Here is a 19,796-nt window from a genome sequence, read left to right as displayed (position 1 = left end):
TATATCTGCAGCTGGACCCTGGAGGTCTGACTCAGGCCATTCTTAGCAACTGCGATAAGAGGCTGTGGTGGACTGCTTTGTGATATTGCATTGGCTCTTATGGTCTCCTTAAGGAAGTCAAGCTCAGTAATATAGTGGGAACTTAGCATATAGGTGTTAAACCCTGTAGTCACAATGCTCTATATTTTTTGTATGTTCCCACTGTAGTTCCATCTTAACATTGTGTATTTTTGCAATGTGCATATAACCACTTTCAGATGATCTGACCAATGTTTGCAGGTCACTGGTATTTTTTACGACTTATTTATTGCTGAACAATATGTTTTGTAATATCTTATTAGCCCTTACTGTTTCTATAAGGATGTCAAACTCAGTAACTTAGTAGGAACTTATCATATGGGTATTAAACCCTATAGTCATCATGCTCTGTATTCTCTGTATGTTACCACTGCAGTCCCACGTTAGCAATGTATATCTGCAACATATCTATAATTACTTAAAGGGACATAATACTCATATGCTAAATCACTTGAAACTGATGCAGTATAACTGTAAAAAGCTGACAGGAAAATATCACCTGAGTAACTCTATGTAAAAAAGGAAGATATTTTACCTCACAATTTCCTCAGCTCAGCAGAGTAAGTTCTGTGTAAAAATTTATACTCAGCTGCTCCCAGCTGCAGGTAAAAAAATTAAAAAAAATGAAGAAATGAACAGCAGCCAATCAGCATCAGCGGTGCTGAGGTCATGAACTCTTACTGTGATCTCATGAGATTTGCCTTAACTCTCATGAGATTTCATAGTAAGCTTCCTTTACCTGATTGGTGAAATAATATGAGAGTGCACGATGCTCATCCCTTCAGATGTCCCAGGACAGACACACTAATATGCTGCTTAGAAATCCTTTACAATGGGAGGTGGCTACTGAGGAACTTTTGAGGTAAAATATCTTTCTTTTTTACATAGAGATGTTTAGGAGATATTTTCTAATCAGCTTTTTACAGCTATGCTGCATCACTTTCAAGTGTTTAAACATTTGGGTATTATGGCCCTTTAAGGGTCATCTGCTCAATATTTACAGGTCCCATGAACTGTTTATGATGACTTATTTAATGCTTACCAATATATACTCTGGTATACCCATATCTTAAATGTTTTTCCATTTACCCACTCCCTTACTGCCTTTAGAAAGCATATTTGGTCACCTCTTCATTTATACCCTAACATACACTACAGCCTTTAAACCTCACCTATACCTCTAATGGTTTGGTGTACCATATTAAGGTGGTGTCTTGCTACCAGCGGCCGGGGTGGCGGGATACCTATGTCCTTACTACTTTAATTTTTACTAGTCTCTTGCAAAGACTATGGCTGATATTCTGTTGTAATGTAGTTATTTTGTATGGAGCAAAAGAGGGTGTTCGACAGTATCAAAGGATGCACACAGATCAAGAAGGATAAGTAGAGAGAAGTGGCCTTTTGATTTTGCTGTAAATTGGTGCGCAAATATCACTTTCACAAAAGCAATATTTAGTGCTCCATCCAGCTAATCAGGCACAAAATATTTTAAAAAATTAAAAAAAATTTATTCATAGTGTTAAAAATTCTAAATAATTAATCAAATATATATATATATATATATATATATATATATATATATATATATATATATATATATATATAATTTTTATTATTAAATATATATTTCTATATATTTCTGACAATGTTAAGGTAAAAAAAAGATAGAAATAGATATAAATGTAGGTATATACAGATCTCTATAGAAATATGTATTTACAATAAAAAATGACACTGTTCTGTATGTGAAGAACATTGGAATGTGAAATATTCATAAGTCCTGTCGGGTTGACACGCGCGAGCAATAGGTGTTAGTTTTTTTTCTTCTGTGCTCTCTATTGACTTCTATGGGGAGAATTTGTTAACGCAGTCACGATATTAGGTTAGCATGTGTGGGGTTTTGCTAACGTGCTAAAATTTCACTTTCAACTTGTAATACGCATGCTACCCGATGCACAAAAAGCTTACTTCTAGCGAAGTATACACTTGAGTGAAAACTCTAAATAGTGCGCCAATTGTAATCTGGCCTTCTGTATTTAGTCATAAAGAACTTTTATCCAAAGGACTCTTCTCTACAATGTACTAAATGCTAAATTAATTGAGCAATTTGTTGTATTTAAATAAAAATGTATTTGACTAGTCAATGTACTTTAAACGTCATCTTATGATTGATTGGTGATAATGGTTTAACAACTGTAAAACATGAAGAATTTGTTGCCTTACTGAAAACCACTATGTGCTAAATTCATGAACTATTTAAAACTCTCCAAGCATCTGTTTGATGGGGAGGCACAGACAGTATAGTCACCGCACATAAAACTATTATGTTTCTTTTCTTACAAGGGTGTCTGCCTCTGAATAGGGGATCATATCATCAAATACAGAACAGGTTTTTTGGCATCTGCTAAAACAGTAATAACACCGAGCCTCACCCGTCACATAAATCATCACTCATGAATACATAAGGCCTTTACATACCTCATAAGTTGTTAATCAATGTATCCCCCACCCAGGCAAGACTATAATCGTTATTTCTGATTATTTGTGTGGAAACTTTATTTCACAACATCAAATAAGACATGAGAATGTCAAAAAAACAGCGGTGATGAAGCGTAATAGGAATGGCAGACATACATTGTTCAAACCGCACCCTGGATGCACAAATTAGGATTAATGTCAAGTAAAATATGACAGGTTTAGCTATTGCAAGTGATTGGACTCTATGTTTTTTTTATTTTTTTACAACAAAGGTTTTTTTCCTTGCATGACAAACTCAAGGGGCAAATATGGGGATGATTAAAAAAACAACAACATTGGGAATTAAAGGGATAGTTGGTTATGACACAAATTAAGACTTTACTGATGCAATACACACTAGCAAGTGTTTGTGTCCTGTTTGCATTCCGATCCTCTAGTCACACGTAGCATATTTGTGTATGCTGCTGAAACTAATAACTGTTACTATAAACATTTGTGCTAATGGAAGCATATTGCAACTAAGAATGTTCCTATTTTCTATCCCTTTAACATGTAAGGTTAAAGGGATACAATCTGGCTCATCTGAAAAATAGACTTAGTGAATGATTTTGTGTCTGTATTGGGTCATTTTCAATTAATTATTATTTTTTAAATAGTTTTCTAATTAAAATGTGTTTAATAGATTGAGGATACATATTTTGTGATCTATGTGTCCTGGCTTATAGCTGAGGTTTGATTATATCTGCTTACATTGTAGTGCAGTATATGCTGATGTTATCTAAATACAGTTTTATCATATTTCAGATCTTTTTGCAGTGCACATGGTAAAAATAAGGACTGACTGAAAATAATTGATGGCAACAAATATATATATTGCCATACATTAAAAAAAAACTGTTAAAATAGTATATTTTAATTTATCTAATTTAAAAAAGAGCACCTGAAATTCTTCTTTCGGTCCCTAAGGCACAAAAGGATGTGATAAGACTATGAAACATATAGGTAATGATCACTATAACAGGAAAGTATGTTCATAAAAGAGAATCCTACTCCACCCCATCCCATTGTATTGAACCAAAAACTCCTGAGGGCATATTACAGGATGGATGTGTGTTACATCTGTTGTTATCCTTGCATGCAGGCACAAAAAGCAGACTTAGTAGATGAGAAAAAATATTAAGTGGGAAAGGAGCAGGTATTTGCTCAATGAAAAAACACCCACAGACCCACCCACTCTCTGCATATAAAGGTAACACAGCAAACTGCTCATCACAGTTACTTGCATCCATCCCAAACCAAGGAGACACTGCTGCTTATTTAGGAGATCTCATCTAATCCTATATTTCCTTTGTGTTTGGATCATAAGCAACAGCATGTCTTACTCCAACAGTTACCAAACTAGAGCATCAAGCCAGAAAGTTCTTAGTGGCTCTCGTTTTGGGGGTTATGGAGGTTTCAGCAGTGCCTCCCTTTCCAATTCAGGTTTTGGGGGTGCATTGGGGTCTCAAAATGAAAGCTTCGGCTATAGCACTTCTGGGTTTTGTGGCAGTGATGGTCTGCTGGCAGGTGGAGAGAAGGAGACCATGCAAAATCTAAATGATCGTCTAGCCTCTTACCTGGACAAGGTCCGAGCTTTGGAAGTTGCCAATTCTGAGCTGGAGAAGAAAATCCGGGAGTGGTACGAACAGCAAAAAGCAAACAACAACAACCAAGGCCGAGACTTTACTAAGTACTACCAGATAATTGAGGATCTGAAGAATAAGGTAAATATTAAAAGAAATGTTAGAGGACTTAGCTAAATTATTTTGACCTTCCCATTTTATATAGCATGGGCAGTCGTGTGTTTTTTTTTTATTATTATTTAAAATAAAGCATCATTATCCAGTCAAGTCTTTATAGTATACTATATGGCAAAATATATGATTTTTTGGAAGACCTGCTCTTGGGGTATCATGGTCTCGTTATGTATTGATAAACATAATACTACAGAAATTGGTAGTATTTTAAATATAAAAAATATTCTAATAAAATAACTGAGCATGGGGTTTTCAGTTATAATCACTTTTATAAAATTATCTGCAAAGAAAAAAATATATTTTTGATTTTTATTAGATGTTAGATGTTACAAGTCTAACATTATGAGATGCTATTGAGTTCCTTAGCACTTGTGTATATAGCCCTCCAAGACTTTGTTGTCTTCCCCCATAATGACTATCTGTATTTGACTATAAGATATTTATATATTTTATATGCCTTCATTAGAGATATATCTACTCATTCTCATTCTAACAATTCCGTTGAATATCTAGTTTGTACAAAGAAAGATGCCTGGATGCAGTTTAGTAATTATCCACCTCTCCCTGTATTTAAGTATTAGTTAATATGTTTACTCATCAGTGTGGCCAGGGATTCAATGACAAAAGATCTTTGTTCATTGTGAACTTCTGTATGATGTAAAAGGATATGATCAATCATTAAAACAAGCAAAATGTACAGTTTCAGTGCATATTAAATATTAGAGCATACAATATTTTAATATCTCACTTTGACTATGATTCATCTGGCAAATGTGTTTATTAAATAACACTGTACACAATGCTTAGAAATGTACTCTTTTATTTTACATTACAATTAATCACTCATAAATAAAGATTCATAATAAATTTGGCCAATAAACAGATATAATTTGTTTGGCACATTTTGGTGTTAAGTATTTCAAAACTGTAATTCAGCCCAGCAAGCAATAGCACACATCATAATCTATTAATGGACAAATGAACGATTTTTATACTGCTTCTCTCTTTTTCTCAGATTATTTTTTCCACCACTGATAATGCCAGAGTTGTTCTGCAGATCGACAATGCTAAGCTGGCTGCTGATGATTTCAGGATGAAGTGAGTACAACCCATACTTCTCAATAATATCCATTCCAATAATATCCATTCCAATAATTTAATTTATTTAGATTATACCTTGACATCATAGCTAAAAAGTAAAAAAACGATGTAGTTATTAACTTGAAACATATGATGAGATACAATAGATCTATTTCATTACCAAATTAAAAGTTCAGAAATCCCTTATACATATGTTTAAATAAATATAAATTTGTACCACTTCAGTTTGAAGGCTGTTCCATGTACATACTACACCTTCTGCTCAACAGTAGCTCTGCAAGTTACTTGATATATGTCACTTCTCCCCCTTCAAATAATTGACTCCTTATAAAGCATTATTCTTGATTTGTAAAATACTATGCTTAACAACGCTAAATATCCTAAAATATTTTAATGATAGTGACCATCTCTCATCCATCTATACATATGGATGTCCTGTAAGTTATTCTAACACATGAGAGTCTCTTAATTCATTTGTTTTGACGCATAGTTGCAATATATATTTTGTGTTGACTGAAGGTTTTTGCATATCAGGTAGGAGAATGAACAGACTCTTTCCCAGAGTGCATAGTTGCATAACATTTTGTGTTGACAAAAATGTTTCCATCACAGGTATGAGAATGAGCTGTCCCTTCGCCAGGGTGTGGAAAATGATATAAATGGCCTGCGCAGAGTCCTGGACGAGCTGACCCTGTCCAGATCTGACCTTGAACTACAACTGGAAAGTCTGACAGAGGAGCTGGCCTTCCTTAAGAAGAACCATTTGGAGGTAAAAGATGCAAATAACTTATTTTTATCATAAATATATCTTGCACAAGAATAAAAGTACTTATCAAAAGACCTTTGCTACCCAAATTAGCCACACAATTGTATAATAAAAATATCTAATTTAAAGGGTTACTAGAGTAAGAGAAGCAATTACATTAAATGTACCACTCAACAGAGAGTTCAAAGTAAAATAATTGTTTTTAACCTTCAAAACACTTCAATACAACTTGCCATAAATAAATATAATTGTATGACTACGATATATGAACATCATGGTTTTTAACCCTTTCTGCATTCATTTCTCTGTTGTTTCAGAGGAATGAATGACTTTTGTTGAAAGATATGAATATTATTTCAGTGCATTGCACATGTCATTTTAATACAGTACATATAATATAGATTATTGCCTTTCACCAGTAGTGTTGCTGTAAATAGGCCTACTAGTTGCTGAATTCCCATTATAACCTTAAGTGTCCTAATTAGACATACTAGTGCATATGTCTATTATCTCTAATAAGTCTTATATTGCTGTGGATGTATGAATGAGATAATACCTATATATACAAAATTAAAAACTTTATTATTAAATAGTTCAAAATAATGTATCCATTGAGGTGAGTGTCAGCTTACCAGCTACTAGAATGTCTGAAAATTATGCTTCAAGGGGCAGTCTACACCTTAGTCATCTTAAAGTCTTCCCTTATATTAAGCTGTAAATAGCCTCCTGCATACATTCCTATATCATTCAGCAGGAATGATAAAAAAGTTATTTTAAAATGAATATTGTTTCTGGCCACAATGAAATGGCTGCCAAGCTCCGCCCACTGATGACATCACGATCTGGGCTGCATCTAGGCACTCTGTTGCAAAACATTGACAGTCTGTTGAATCCAACTAGCAAGCCTTTTGAGATTGGATGCCATATGAAGCCCAGATCATGATGCCATCAGTAGGAGGTTTAAGAGGAATAGTAAGGGGAAATGTGAGGGGTGAGAAAATGAAGTGTGAGGCGAAAAGATTAAAGGGACATAAAAACAAACAAAAAAAATATTTCATGATTCAGATAGAGCAAGTGATTTTAAACAACTTTCCAATTTACTTCTATTATCTAATTTGTTTTGTTCTCTTGGAATCCTGAGTTGAAAAGTAGCTGCACAGATATGTCTCATGTTATTGGCTCACCAGATGTGTTCAGCTAGATCCCAGTAGTGCATTGTTGCTTCTTCAACAAAGGATAACAAGAGAATGAGGCACAATAAATAGAATTAGTAAAATGCAAAGTTGTTTATAATTGTATGCTCTATCAGAATCATGAACGAAAAAAATGGGTTTCATGTCCCTTTAAGTGTAAATACTTGATCGATAAAGTGTTATTGGTTCAGAAATTGAATTAAAGGGGGGTAGGGGTAAAGTGTGACATGGATGAATAAACATAGTATTGACTATTGAGACAATAGGATTTATACATTCTCCATTGATGTGTCTAATTCTTATCTACACAGCATACTATACACGTGATTTTTGTATGTGTGATTAGAGACAACATACTTAATGGATGGTCCATAGGGAATGAACAAGGAAGGAGAATTTGAGGGTGAAACTTAGCTTGAAGGCTTTGTTTTTGTTTGTTACAATTATGCCCAGTATTAGGGTGGAAACCATTCAATTAATAGCAAATAATAGCAGTGTTTTGTTTACAACATCACTTCTGATTCTTTCTCCGTTTCACATTATAGTTCACATCACATGTTGTGTGTGTGGAATGCATGACGTTAAAATTCATCAAAGGAAGAAATAAAAGCATCAGTATAGGAAAGTTAGAAAAGGAAGAGGATGGGGCAGAATGTTGTATAACACAACACCTGAAGTTAATCTTTTTATAGTAGAGAGGCCAAATAATCCAATTTACTTCCATTAACAAAATGTGCAGTTTTTTTTAAATTTACACTTTTTGAGTCACCAGCTCCTACCGAGGATGTGCAAGAATTCACAGAATATACTATATGCATTTGAGATTGGCTGATGGCTGTCACATGATACAGAAGGAGTGGAAATAGACTATACTATATGCATTTGTGATTGGCTGATGGCTGTCACATGATACAGAAGGAGTGGAAATAGACTATACTATATGCATTTGTGATTGGCTGATGGCTGTCACATGATACAGAATGAGTGGAAATAGACATAATTTTGAAATTTGTCATAAAAAAATCTACTACTCATTTGAAGTTCAGACTAAGTGTTATTGCATTTTCTCATCATACATTTGTTGATTATCCAAATCTACTGTATTTACTGGTTCTTTAATGCTTTTGGAAGTGGTTCCCTGTCTACAAAAGAGCAAGGGCAACTGATCCTTGAATATTAGCTGTTCATTAACATGAATGCCCTGTCAGTTTTAAAATCATTTTTAACCATTTTTTTTGTTGCTCTTTCATAGGTATAGTAGACTTTTTGTAATCAAATTTACCTTTATCAAAAACAACTTTCTTCCTACACAGGAGATGAATGCACTTAAGGGTACCACTGGCCAGGTCAGTGTTGAGATGGATGCTGCACCAGGAGTAGATCTGACCAAGATACTGAATGATATGAGATCAGAATATGAATCATTGGCTGAGAAGAATCGCAAGGAAGCAGAAGAATGGTTCTTAAAGAAGGTAAAAGGATCAGAATGAGCATACTGAAAACTATAATAATCATGCCAATGATCTGGTTACTATGTCAATCAAAACAGGATATTATAAAAACAATATATATATATATATATATATATATATATATATATATATATATATCTTCTGTTTTAACCAAGAGCACATTTCCTTTTTTATTGTTACAGAGTAGTGAACTGAAAAAGGAAATTAACAATGGTGTACAGGAGGTCCAGTCAAGCAGGAGTGAGGTTTCAGATCTCAAGCGTACTCTGCAGAGTCTGGAGATCGAATTACAAGCTCAGATTTCCATGGTATGTAAAGAGCGTAATCCTATTTCTACCATATAATCATATTACTACAATCAGTATTATTTCTCAAAATAGGATATACAGTATCTAGAAGGTAATTCTTTTCTATAAAAATATTTTTTTTTCAGCATAGATGTGTAAGAGGTACTCAGTATTACTATCATAAATCTTTTTTCATTATATTGTTAAATAGTTAAATTTGTTACATTTGCTGAGAACATGAGTATAAAATTATTTGCTTAGAACATAAGTATAATATTTATTTTTATGTAGTGTAATATATTTTGTGTGCACACATCTAACACCTGTACTGCTGCATGAGATAAACATTATATAGGTAATAAAATGCTTCAAAACAAATATATAATCCAGTTATACTATATTTCCTTATTAACAAAATATTTTTTCCATATAGCTTCCACTTACAGTCAACATGTAATAACGTCACCCTTATAGTCAACATGCAATAGAGCAGTTGGAGCTAAATTGTACATAATTGTTACTTTTATGTAGCCCTGTCTTGCCCTCACCTGCAAAGTCCCCTTTGAATGATCATAAAATTCAATTAAAATGATGAAAGTAAATAAATAATGTATATGCTGTGCTTCATTGCTTCTTTAAAAGGATACTAAACCCAATTTTTTTCTTTCTTTCATGATTCAGATAGAGCATGCAATTTTAAGCAACTTCCTAATTTATTCCTATTATTAATTTTTCTTTGTTCTTTTGCTATCTTTATTTAAAAAGCAGGAATGTAAAGCTTAGAAGCCAGCCCATTTTAGTTTCAGCACGCAAACCAATAATCAAGCATAACCCAGGTTCTAAACTCTCAAGAAGATGATCTCTAATTTATGTGTGTGTGTGTGTGTGTTTTGTATGGATTCTTGTATTTACCTAAATGTGTTCTTTAATAGAAACTAACACTTGTACATGTTTTTTTAATATATCATAAACACTAAAAGAACTCCCTATATCATTCCTATTCATCCTTAGAAAAACTCCCTTGAAAGCACCTTGGCAGAAACAGAAGGTCGTTACTGTGTCCAGCTCAACCAACTTCAGCTCCAGGTTGGCAGTATTGAAGAACAGCTGCAGCAAGTCAGGTCTGATATGGAACGACAGAGAATTGAGTACCAGAGACTCCTAGATATCAAAACAAGGCTGGAGATGGAAATTGAGACCTACAGACGCCTGCTGGATGGAGAGCTTGGGTAAGGTTCTATGGACACAAGGAAAGATAATTAGATAATTATAATATATATATAACTTACCAGCATATCACAATGTTCTATCAACTGGTAGTGTAGAGGTTATGCTTATAAGAAAAAAACAATGAACAAACAAACTTAAAGCCAATTAAGACAAGTAATGGTACTGATATTTGTAACATGAGAGCTTTCCTTCAAAAACTGGGTAGATGGACCTAGATATAAATTGAAGAATACTTCCCTGGGATATGGAGCTGATAGATGTAACTGTACTAGGTTCCTTAACTAGCCATTGCTAGTGTCTTTCTTTCCTTACTACATTTTTATTGCTATTCCATATAAGATGGATAATATACAGAAATAGTCACCACAGATGTATTTGAATTTAATGTTCCTCTATGCCAAACATATAAGTGCCCCAAACAATCATCTATCCACCATTGTAATGTAATATTCCTATCGTTAATAAATATATTCAAACTATGTAAATATCCGATAATTTTATATTCAAATATTTTAAAAGGACATATTAAACAGAAACATATTTTGCATTACAGGAGTTCCGTGCAACAGTCAAAGTCACAGACATCATCAATAGATTCTAAGAAAGGTATGTGAGTGTAAACATGGACTGAGATGGGATTTGTTTTTTCCATAGCTAATCTAGTATGGAGTAAAATGTATCTGAGAACAATATACATGTAAAGGTTTTTTTTTGTTAGATGATTAATGTTCTAAGATCATTTAATGTAATTTCCTGTTAAAAGTCTTTAGCCATAGCAGCAATATTCTGTTTGTCTGTATAGTTAAGTTTTTCTGACTGTAATAAAGAATATACAGTAGTTAATTGACCAGTATGGTTTTTATGTCATATAATACTGTAGTCGGTGTATACAGAGGTTATACGAGTATATTGCCTGCGTCAGATGGTACAGTTCATATGTAACCTCTGCGCGATAGCCATATAAGAAAATTAATAATGTAGCTCAGGCAAGTCATTCATTTTTCATAAACAGTAGTGTTTCTCCTTTAATTTACCAGTTTTACACAACTGATGAACTGAGATCCTTGATTGGAAGATAATGAAACATTTACATTTAAAGGAACATTATATACAATAAAAAAATAAATAAGCATAATTATATAACTATTGCGGTGAACATTCATTATTGATACTGTCATTTAATTGTGCAAATTGCTTTTCCCTCAAAACTCATTTGTTTAGACACTAGAGAAGTGAGGACTGTGGTTATTCTAATATTGTTTGTTTATGGAACAGTGAGCCACAAATTTCATCCTAACATCTTATTGGCCAATGCAAAGGACACATGCTCTGTCTGAATCATGAAAGAAAACAATGTGGGTTCAGTATCCCTTTAAAGGAAAATAAAACTATTTTCTTTATGTATGCATAGTATTATCAGCAATAAAGAAGCATTGGAAATAATTCTGTAAATAAAATAAATTATTTTAAAAACATTTTAAAACTGCCATTTTAGAGCAGCCTGAGGAATTTGTGCTCCTTTGCTTTGACCAATCAAATTTGGGTTCAGTATCCCTTTAAGCATATACTTAAAGGGACACTGAACCCAAATTGTTTTCTTTTGTGATTCAGATAGAGCATGCAATTGTAAGCAACGTTCTAATTTACTCCTATTATCAATTTTTCTTTGTTCTTTTGCTATCTTTATTTGAAAAAGAAGGCATCTAAGAAGCCAGCCAATTTCTGGTTCAGAATTCTGGACAGCACTTGTTTATTGGTGGGTGAATGTATCCACCAATCAGCAAGAACAACCCAGGTTGTTCACCAAAAATGGGCCGGCATCTAAACTTACATTCTTGCTTTTCAAATAAAGATACCAATAGAATGAAGAAAATTTGATAAATAATAGGAGTAAATAAGAAAGTTGCTTAAAATTGCATGCTCTATCTGAATCACGAAAGAAAAAATGTGGGTACAGTGTCCCTTTAATATTTAGATTATAAGGCATTTTAAGAAGCTGTTTTTAAGCGTAACATTAGCCAATGATAAGAAAAAAACAATTTTGCAACTACGTACTAATTAAAATGTTACTATAAATTAATGGAATGCAAAAATGAAAGCTGAGCTGTCCTTTATAACTTTGTCAGGAACCTTTAAATAGAAAAAAATACAACCTTCACAAATATACAGCCTTTAGAAAAAAATATAAAAGCTTATAAAAAACTGCTCAAGAAGTTTTAAACAATTGTATATCACTTTACAGCCAAGTGTAGCTTACACATTTATACATGTAGTATGTCACAGCTAGCGCCTATTTTACCCAATAAAGGGGTCCAGTAAAGTTACATTATATATTTTAAAATGTGAAACTCATTCCATTCAGCAAACTGCATTTCTTATCAAGTTGCACATAATTTAATTGGACAATTCTGATCTTTTTTTAACTGTTAGGTTGCAAACCTAAAAAATAGTTAAAAAGTTAAATCTCATTATAATGATAATATTACCCAATTTTGGCAGAAATATAAACAAATACAAATAGAAAAGATACACACCTACGTTTTCCTATAAGTCCATAAAACTAACATTCTCAACAATTTTTTTTTTAGATCCAACCAAAACAAGAAAGGTCAAAACAATTGTTGAAGACGTGGTTAATGGGCAAGTCGTTGCTACCCATGTTAATGAAGTTGAAGAAAAGATGGATTAAGAACCCTTCTCAAGAGATCAAGGAACACAGCCTTTGTAAACGTATTACAACTAATTATGCTTTGGTGTTCATGGAATGAATATGACAATGCCCCCCTATATTATATTGAAAACGACTGAGCGATTAATAAAATATTACCCACATTTTATATCACATACAGTATGTGTGGGCATTTAGAAAACAGCAATTATCAATGTAATTAGTTAAATTGGGAATTATGACTCATTTATTGTGCAATTCCATAATAGAATGCTCACATGCAATATTTTGTGTCAGATTAGGCTATATCTACATGATTTCACTAATTAGAAAGACTGCATTGCAAGGTATGCTTTTCCTTGGGTTCTTGTGAATAAAATATTTGCCTGATATAGCTGTGCTTTTTTTTAACTCTTTGTATTATATTTACACTGTTAAACTGACGGTATCATCAGAAATATATCTTTACTGTTCTCTTTATTATGAGTAGGTCTAGGGATATGTAAAAAAAAGACTGCCTTGTAAGTTCAGTGAAGATGGCATCTTTAAACTTTGGGAATTATATAGTAATAAATTGTGATGCTTAAAATTCTCATGTATTCTCTTTAGCTTGGGGCCACTGGTCAAGTTTTCTTCTCCCATGCTTCCAAAAATTCGAACAAAATTAAACTATATATATATATATATATATATATATATATATATATATATATATATATATATATATATACTCTGTTAAACAGATGCTATCAGTAATGGCTTTGTGTCATATGTGTACACACCCCCACACACACAGACCCACACACATACACACACACACACACAAACCCATACATACACACACTCACACAGACCCACACATACACAGACACACACACAAACACACACAGAAATACACACACACACAGATCCACACATACCCAGACCCCCACCACACACACACAGACCCACACAAACACACACAGACTCACACACACACAGACCCACACACACACACACAGGTTGACACACACACAGACCCAGACACACATACTCACAGATACACACAAAGACCCCCACATACACACACAGAGACCCATACATACACACACTCACACAGACCCACACACACCCATACAAATACACACACAGAGACATACACACAGACCCACACCCACACAGACCCAGACCCCCACCACACACACACACACAACCACAGACCCACACATACACAGACCCCCCCCCACACACACACACAGACCCCAACACACAGACCACCTCACTCACACACACCCAGACTCACACATACACACACAAACTCACACATACACACACAGACCCACACAGACCCACACAGACTCACACAAACACAAACAGACCCCCCACACACACACACAGACCCCCCACATACCCCCACACACAGAGACCCCCACAGACCCCAACACACACAGACCCCCCACAGACCCCACACAAAGACCACCCCACACACAGAGACCACCCTACACACAGAAACAACCCCACACACAGAGACCACCCCACACACAGAAACCTCCATAGACCCCCATGCACAGACCCCCACAGACCACCCCACACACAGACCCTCACACATATAGACCCCCCACAGACCCCCACACACAGAGACCCCCCACAGACTCCCACACACTCCCCACAGTCCCCCCCCCACACACAGACCCCCCACAGACCACCCCACACAGAGGCTCCCACACACACAGATTCCCATAGACCCACACACACAGAGACCCCCTACAGACTCCCACACACTCCCCACAGTCCCCCCCCACACACACAGACCCTCCACAGACCACCCCAACACACAGAGACCCCCCCACATACACATACAGATACCCCACACACTCCCAGATCCAGACACACACACACAGACCCCTGCACAAGTTATGGCATGACAAAGTATTTTTTTTTTAACAATAAAAGAAAGCTAAACTACAGACATAAATTTTATTCACCAAAAAAATCTCTGTATAAAGCAGCACATACCTTGCACAACCTCTTCTGCTACTGCTCCTAATGCTGCATGCTTAGGCTCAGATCATCACACTGACAGTGACACTACACCCCCAGGCTAAAGAAACAAACTGCTCTCCTACTGCTTACTCACTCCTCTACTGCCAAACCCTGCTGCTATGGCGCCAATTCCATCACACTGCGCACTCAGGGGCTTAACTAGGATTACAGCTCCGCCTCCACCCACCCCCACGTGATGTCATCATCCTCTCCTTGCAGCTCCAACACCCACCCCCCCACCACGTGATATCACCATCCTCTCTTAACAAAAAAATTAAGAGATCATTAATGTTTTGTAAAATGTTTATTGGGAAACAGCTCTATTCTGGTGTATCATTGGCGGGCCGTATTGTAACCGGTTCATGGACCAGAAATGGCCCACAGGCCGGTACTTTAAAACCCCTGCTCTAGAGCCTTCAACATCTGTGTATTAATTATGTATGTAATTTAATGGAAAAGTAAATTTAAAGAAAAAAACTACAAGAACACAAATGGCAAACCTACACCCTTGCCTAATACTTCTAATGTTCAACTCACTGCTATAAAAGGGACAGTCTACTCCAGAGTTTTTATTGTGTAAAAATATATTATTCCCGAGTTTTGCAATACCAACACCAGGACCGTCTTTAACACAGGGCAAAAGGGGCAGCTGCCCAGGGCCCAGTCTCTGTTGAGGGGTTCATACCAGACTGCTGATGTGACATGGGGAACACACACATTCAGTCATAATACTGTCACAGTCAAAAGTACTCTGCTTATATAATTTTTTTTTAAAAACTGTGCCAGACCGTGCTGGTGTCATGTGACATGGCAAGCTATTGCCATGTGCAGCATTGAATGCAAAGCCCTAAATCTTGGTTTCCAGCCATTCCCACTGCATCAGAAAAGGTCCTACTGGGGTTACCACTGTTACCAGGTAACTGCTCTGGTGGTGGGGAATGTTTCTGGGTAGGGCTGACTGTAGGCGCATGCAGCAGAAAGCTGGAGCGGCAGGCACATGAGGATTTGAGCAACTGTGCAGCTGCATACAATGCTCTCTTCAGTCTTGAGGCTGTATGACACATCTCTCACTGTATCCATGCAGCCTTGGGCAGACAGCATCCAGTCTGCTGGTCCCCTTAGCCCTGCTCTTTCTACTGTGGCCCTAAGATCAACTAACTGAAGTTTGTTAGGGGAACAGTGCTTTGTAGAAAGGTGTCAGTGGGAAGAATAAGTGAGTGCACACACGCCCCTCCCCATGCACCATTGTCTAGTGCAGGGTGAGAGGGAACTTGTTCCTAGCAAAGAAGTGACATGTGCTGCTGTGACTGATGTATAGTGTCATGCAGATACTTCACACATTAATGTAAGGTTTATTTTTATAGTTTTTGTTTTCTCTCTGTCTCAGATTTTACAGCTTCCCATAGTAGTTCTGCTGTTTCAGTCAGTTAACTTATATTTGTCTGCACCTCCATGCTTCCTCCTCAGTTTTTAACTTGCTTTGCTCCTGTTGGCTGCCCTAAATCTCTATAACCAGCTAAACTCACACCAGAATCACATTCAAAAGAATATTAAATGAATCCACAGTGGAGGAATTTATATATTTATTTACTTATTAATACTGCTTAGGTCCAGTTTCACATGTTGCAATTTATTTCATTTTTTTAATGATTAGCCCAGCAGTGATGATTCACTGCTGGGCTAATAATTTTGAAAACAATTATAAAATAAATTTAGTTGTTTTTTGGGACGTTGGGGTGGAGAGCGAAATTGCATGGGGTGGGGGGGGGCAATACATTTTTTGCCCAGGGTCCAGTCAATATTAAAGATGGCCCTGACCAACACGGTTATATTAATATTTATTTTTACCTCTGTGATTACCTTGTATCCAAGCCTCTGCAGACTGCCCCCTTATTTAATTTTTTTGACAGACTTGCATTTTAGCAAATCAGTGCTGACTCATAAATAATTATACGGGAGTGAGCACAATGTTGTGCATATGGCACACATGCACTAGCACTGTCTAGCTGTGAAAAACTGTCAAAATGCACTTATAAATTAGCATATGATCCTACCTAGGTTTAGCTTTCAATAATGAATACCAAGAGAACAAAGCAAATTTGATGATAAAAGTATATTGGAAAGTTGTTTAAAATTGCATGCCCTATCTGAAAGTTTAATTTTGACTAGACTATCCCTTTAAAGGGACAATACGGTCAAAGTTTAAATGCACATGACTTACATCTTTGAAAAAGAAACATATTTACAATATACTTATATTGTCAAAAATGCTTCTAGTAAAAGTTATCACTGCTTTAGTGTTAACATTTTTCTCTGTATGTGAATGTGAAGCATAGCTAGATATTGTCAGTGCACCAGCATTTTAAATACTGCAGCTGCACAGAGCACCAGTGGGGCCTGTATCATATCAGCAATTAACAAATTGAGTCATTATAAGATGATACAAACACCTTGGGCTCTGTGAACAAATACACATTTGAAACAGCTATAGCTTTTATTAGAAACATTTGCTAATACATGTATATTACAAAAATGCTTCTATTCAAAACTGAAATGCACCCTCGTGGAATCCAATTCTGGCTGAAATCTCCATTTAATTCTGTAGAAAATCACAATCAATTGATAAATACCAGCAAAATCATGTAGTATTACAATTTAGCCATCCACTTGTAATACCAGTTTGTGTTTATTTAACACAAGACTGATCTCAAGATAATGCACCCTGCAATATTGATTGTGATCCACTTTTAATCTAGCTCTTTATTTTTTTAAATTCACACACAAAAAATCATCAATCTTGACTTCTTTGTAAGTTCTTAAATGGCCAATGAAGTCTAAAATAAGCTTACATGATTCAAATAGGACATGCAATTTTAAAGAACTTTCCAATTTACTTTTATCATCAATGTTGCTTTGTTCTCTTGGTATTCTTGGTTGAAAGCTAAACCTAGGTAGACTCATTTGCTAATTACTTAGACCTTGAAGGCTGCCTCTAATCTGAATGCATATTGACAGTTTTACACCACTAGAGGGTGTTAGTTCATGTGTGCCATATAGATAACTTTGAGCGCACACATGTGAAATTACCTAGGCGTCAGCAATGATTGGCTAATATGCAAGTCTGTCAAAATAACTGAAATAAAGGGGCAGTTTGCAGAGGCATAGATACAAGGTAATTACAGAGGTAAAATGCGTATTATTATAACTATGTTGGTTATGCAAAATTGGGGAATGGGTAATAAAGGGATTATCTATCTTTTTAAACATAAAAAATTTGGTGTTGACTGTCCCTTTAATGAATTGAACAGCAAGCTAACCTCATATATCAGCCTCACAAACTAGTGTATGCTCTTGGTACAGTCCGTTTGTATTTGCTGCAATAACGTAATACAAATCTAGTTGCATTAAACTGGTTGTTATTGGACAGTAAGGAGCATTTTCTCTTTGAAATTGAAAGATGCAAGAAACTGATTCGAAAAGGGAAGATGTTGACATTGCTCACCTTGATGAAAATTTTTCCTGTCACTTAAACATGCTACACTTTCTCCTTTTACCTTATCCTCCCTTGTCCTTAAAGTCACAGTTCTTCCTTTCACAAACAACACAAAAACTATTCATATCTCACCTTCTCTTCCATCCTCTTCCCGCTACAACACTCACAAACTCTATTCCTTGGTCACATCACTCACATGAGACCACCCAATCCTTTCTCTCCTACCATCTTCCTTTTGTTTGCAGCTGGGAATTTCTCGCCTAACCCAGGTCTGCTCTCTTTCTCTTTCTGCTCACTACCATAACTGATACCTCCAAAATATTATCTACATAACCCTCTTAATATCAATAACTGCACTACTGTCAATACCACACAATTGTATTGTTCCCTTTGGAATGCTTGCTCTATATGCTCTATATTCTGTATAGGCTCTATATGCTCTATATGCAACAAGATCACTTCTATTCACAACCTATTCCCATGATTATTTAACCTGTAAGCCCTCACAGAAACTTGACTCTTCTTCTCTAAAGCAACTGCTGCAGCCTATCTACCCTATGATGGGCTGTACTGTCACACTCTGAGGCCCGGAGACAGAGAAGGAATAGTAGGAATTTTCCTGTCTTCATACTGTACCTTCCAATGCATTCCTTTACCCCCTCCCTTTTTTTCTAATTTTTTGAGTTCTGACTCTTCTCCCAGGTAGCTCTGTGTTGCTGTTATCTATCAGCGTCTTGGTCCAGAATCACAATTTTTAGACCACTTTGAGGCCTTGCTCCCACATCTCCTCCTGTAATGTCCCTTTTCTCATATTAGGTGACTTCACACCCATTGACAATCCTAACATGTCTGCTGCTTCTAAACTTCTGTATCTTACCAATATTTGCTTGTCCCAGTGGATAACATCTCCAACCCACTGTGAAGGCAACTGGTCTTCACCAATCTCTGTGCTATTTCCAAATTTCCAACTTACGCTCTCTCTGACCACCATCTACTAACTCTTCCTATTACTCTAACTGCATAATCCACATTAGCCACAATAAACTGAAACCATATAGGAATTTAAATGAGTTAGAGCTCCCAGACTTTTCTGCTTAATTAAAACCTCTACTCTCCAACATTTTGGGCCAGATTACAAGTGGAGCGCTAAATATCACTTGCATGCAAATGATATTAGTGCTCCACTTTGTAATACCAGCACATAATAATGTA

The 19,796-nt window shown here is 35.7% G+C and overlaps 1 protein-coding gene across 1 annotated transcript; it reads left to right on the top strand.

The window, feature by feature from the left end:
• Positions 1 to 3,823: 3,823 nt before the first annotated feature.
• On the top strand, positions 3,824 to 13,461 carry LOC128645554 (keratin, type I cytoskeletal 12). Its single transcript, XM_053698611.1, has 8 exons — positions 3,824 to 4,319; positions 5,368 to 5,450; positions 6,066 to 6,222; positions 8,726 to 8,884; positions 9,067 to 9,192; positions 10,183 to 10,400; positions 10,955 to 11,007; positions 12,990 to 13,461. The coding sequence occupies exons 1-8, from the start codon at positions 3,930 to 3,932 to the stop codon at positions 13,088 to 13,090; spliced, it is 1,287 nt and encodes a 428-aa protein (XP_053554586.1). The 5' UTR covers positions 3,824 to 3,929; the 3' UTR covers positions 13,091 to 13,461.
• Positions 13,462 to 19,796: the final 6,335 nt, after the last annotated feature.

This window comes from Bombina bombina, chromosome 1 (genome assembly GCF_027579735.1).
Source record: "Bombina bombina isolate aBomBom1 chromosome 1, aBomBom1.pri, whole genome shotgun sequence".
Lineage (NCBI taxonomy): Eukaryota > Metazoa > Chordata > Amphibia > Anura > Bombinatoridae > Bombina > Bombina bombina.
Note: the sequence above shows the minus strand (reverse complement) of the source record. Positions and strands in the feature narration are given on the sequence as shown.

What these genes read in the sequence shown, in the direction of transcription:
- LOC128645554 (XM_053698611.1), top strand. Translation starts at nt 3,930, where the DNA reads ATGTCTTACTCCAACAGTTACCAAACTAGAGCATCAAGCCAGAAAGTT. An exon ending in TACAAGCTCAGATTTCCATG is followed by an intron (nt 9,193 to 10,182) that starts GTATGTAAAGAG and finishes ATTCATCCTTAG; the next exon opens with AAAAACTCCCTTGAAAGCAC. An exon ending in ATCAATAGATTCTAAGAAAG is followed by an intron (nt 11,008 to 12,989) that starts GTATGTGAGTGT and finishes TTTTTTTTTTAG; the next exon opens with ATCCAACCAAAACAAGAAAG.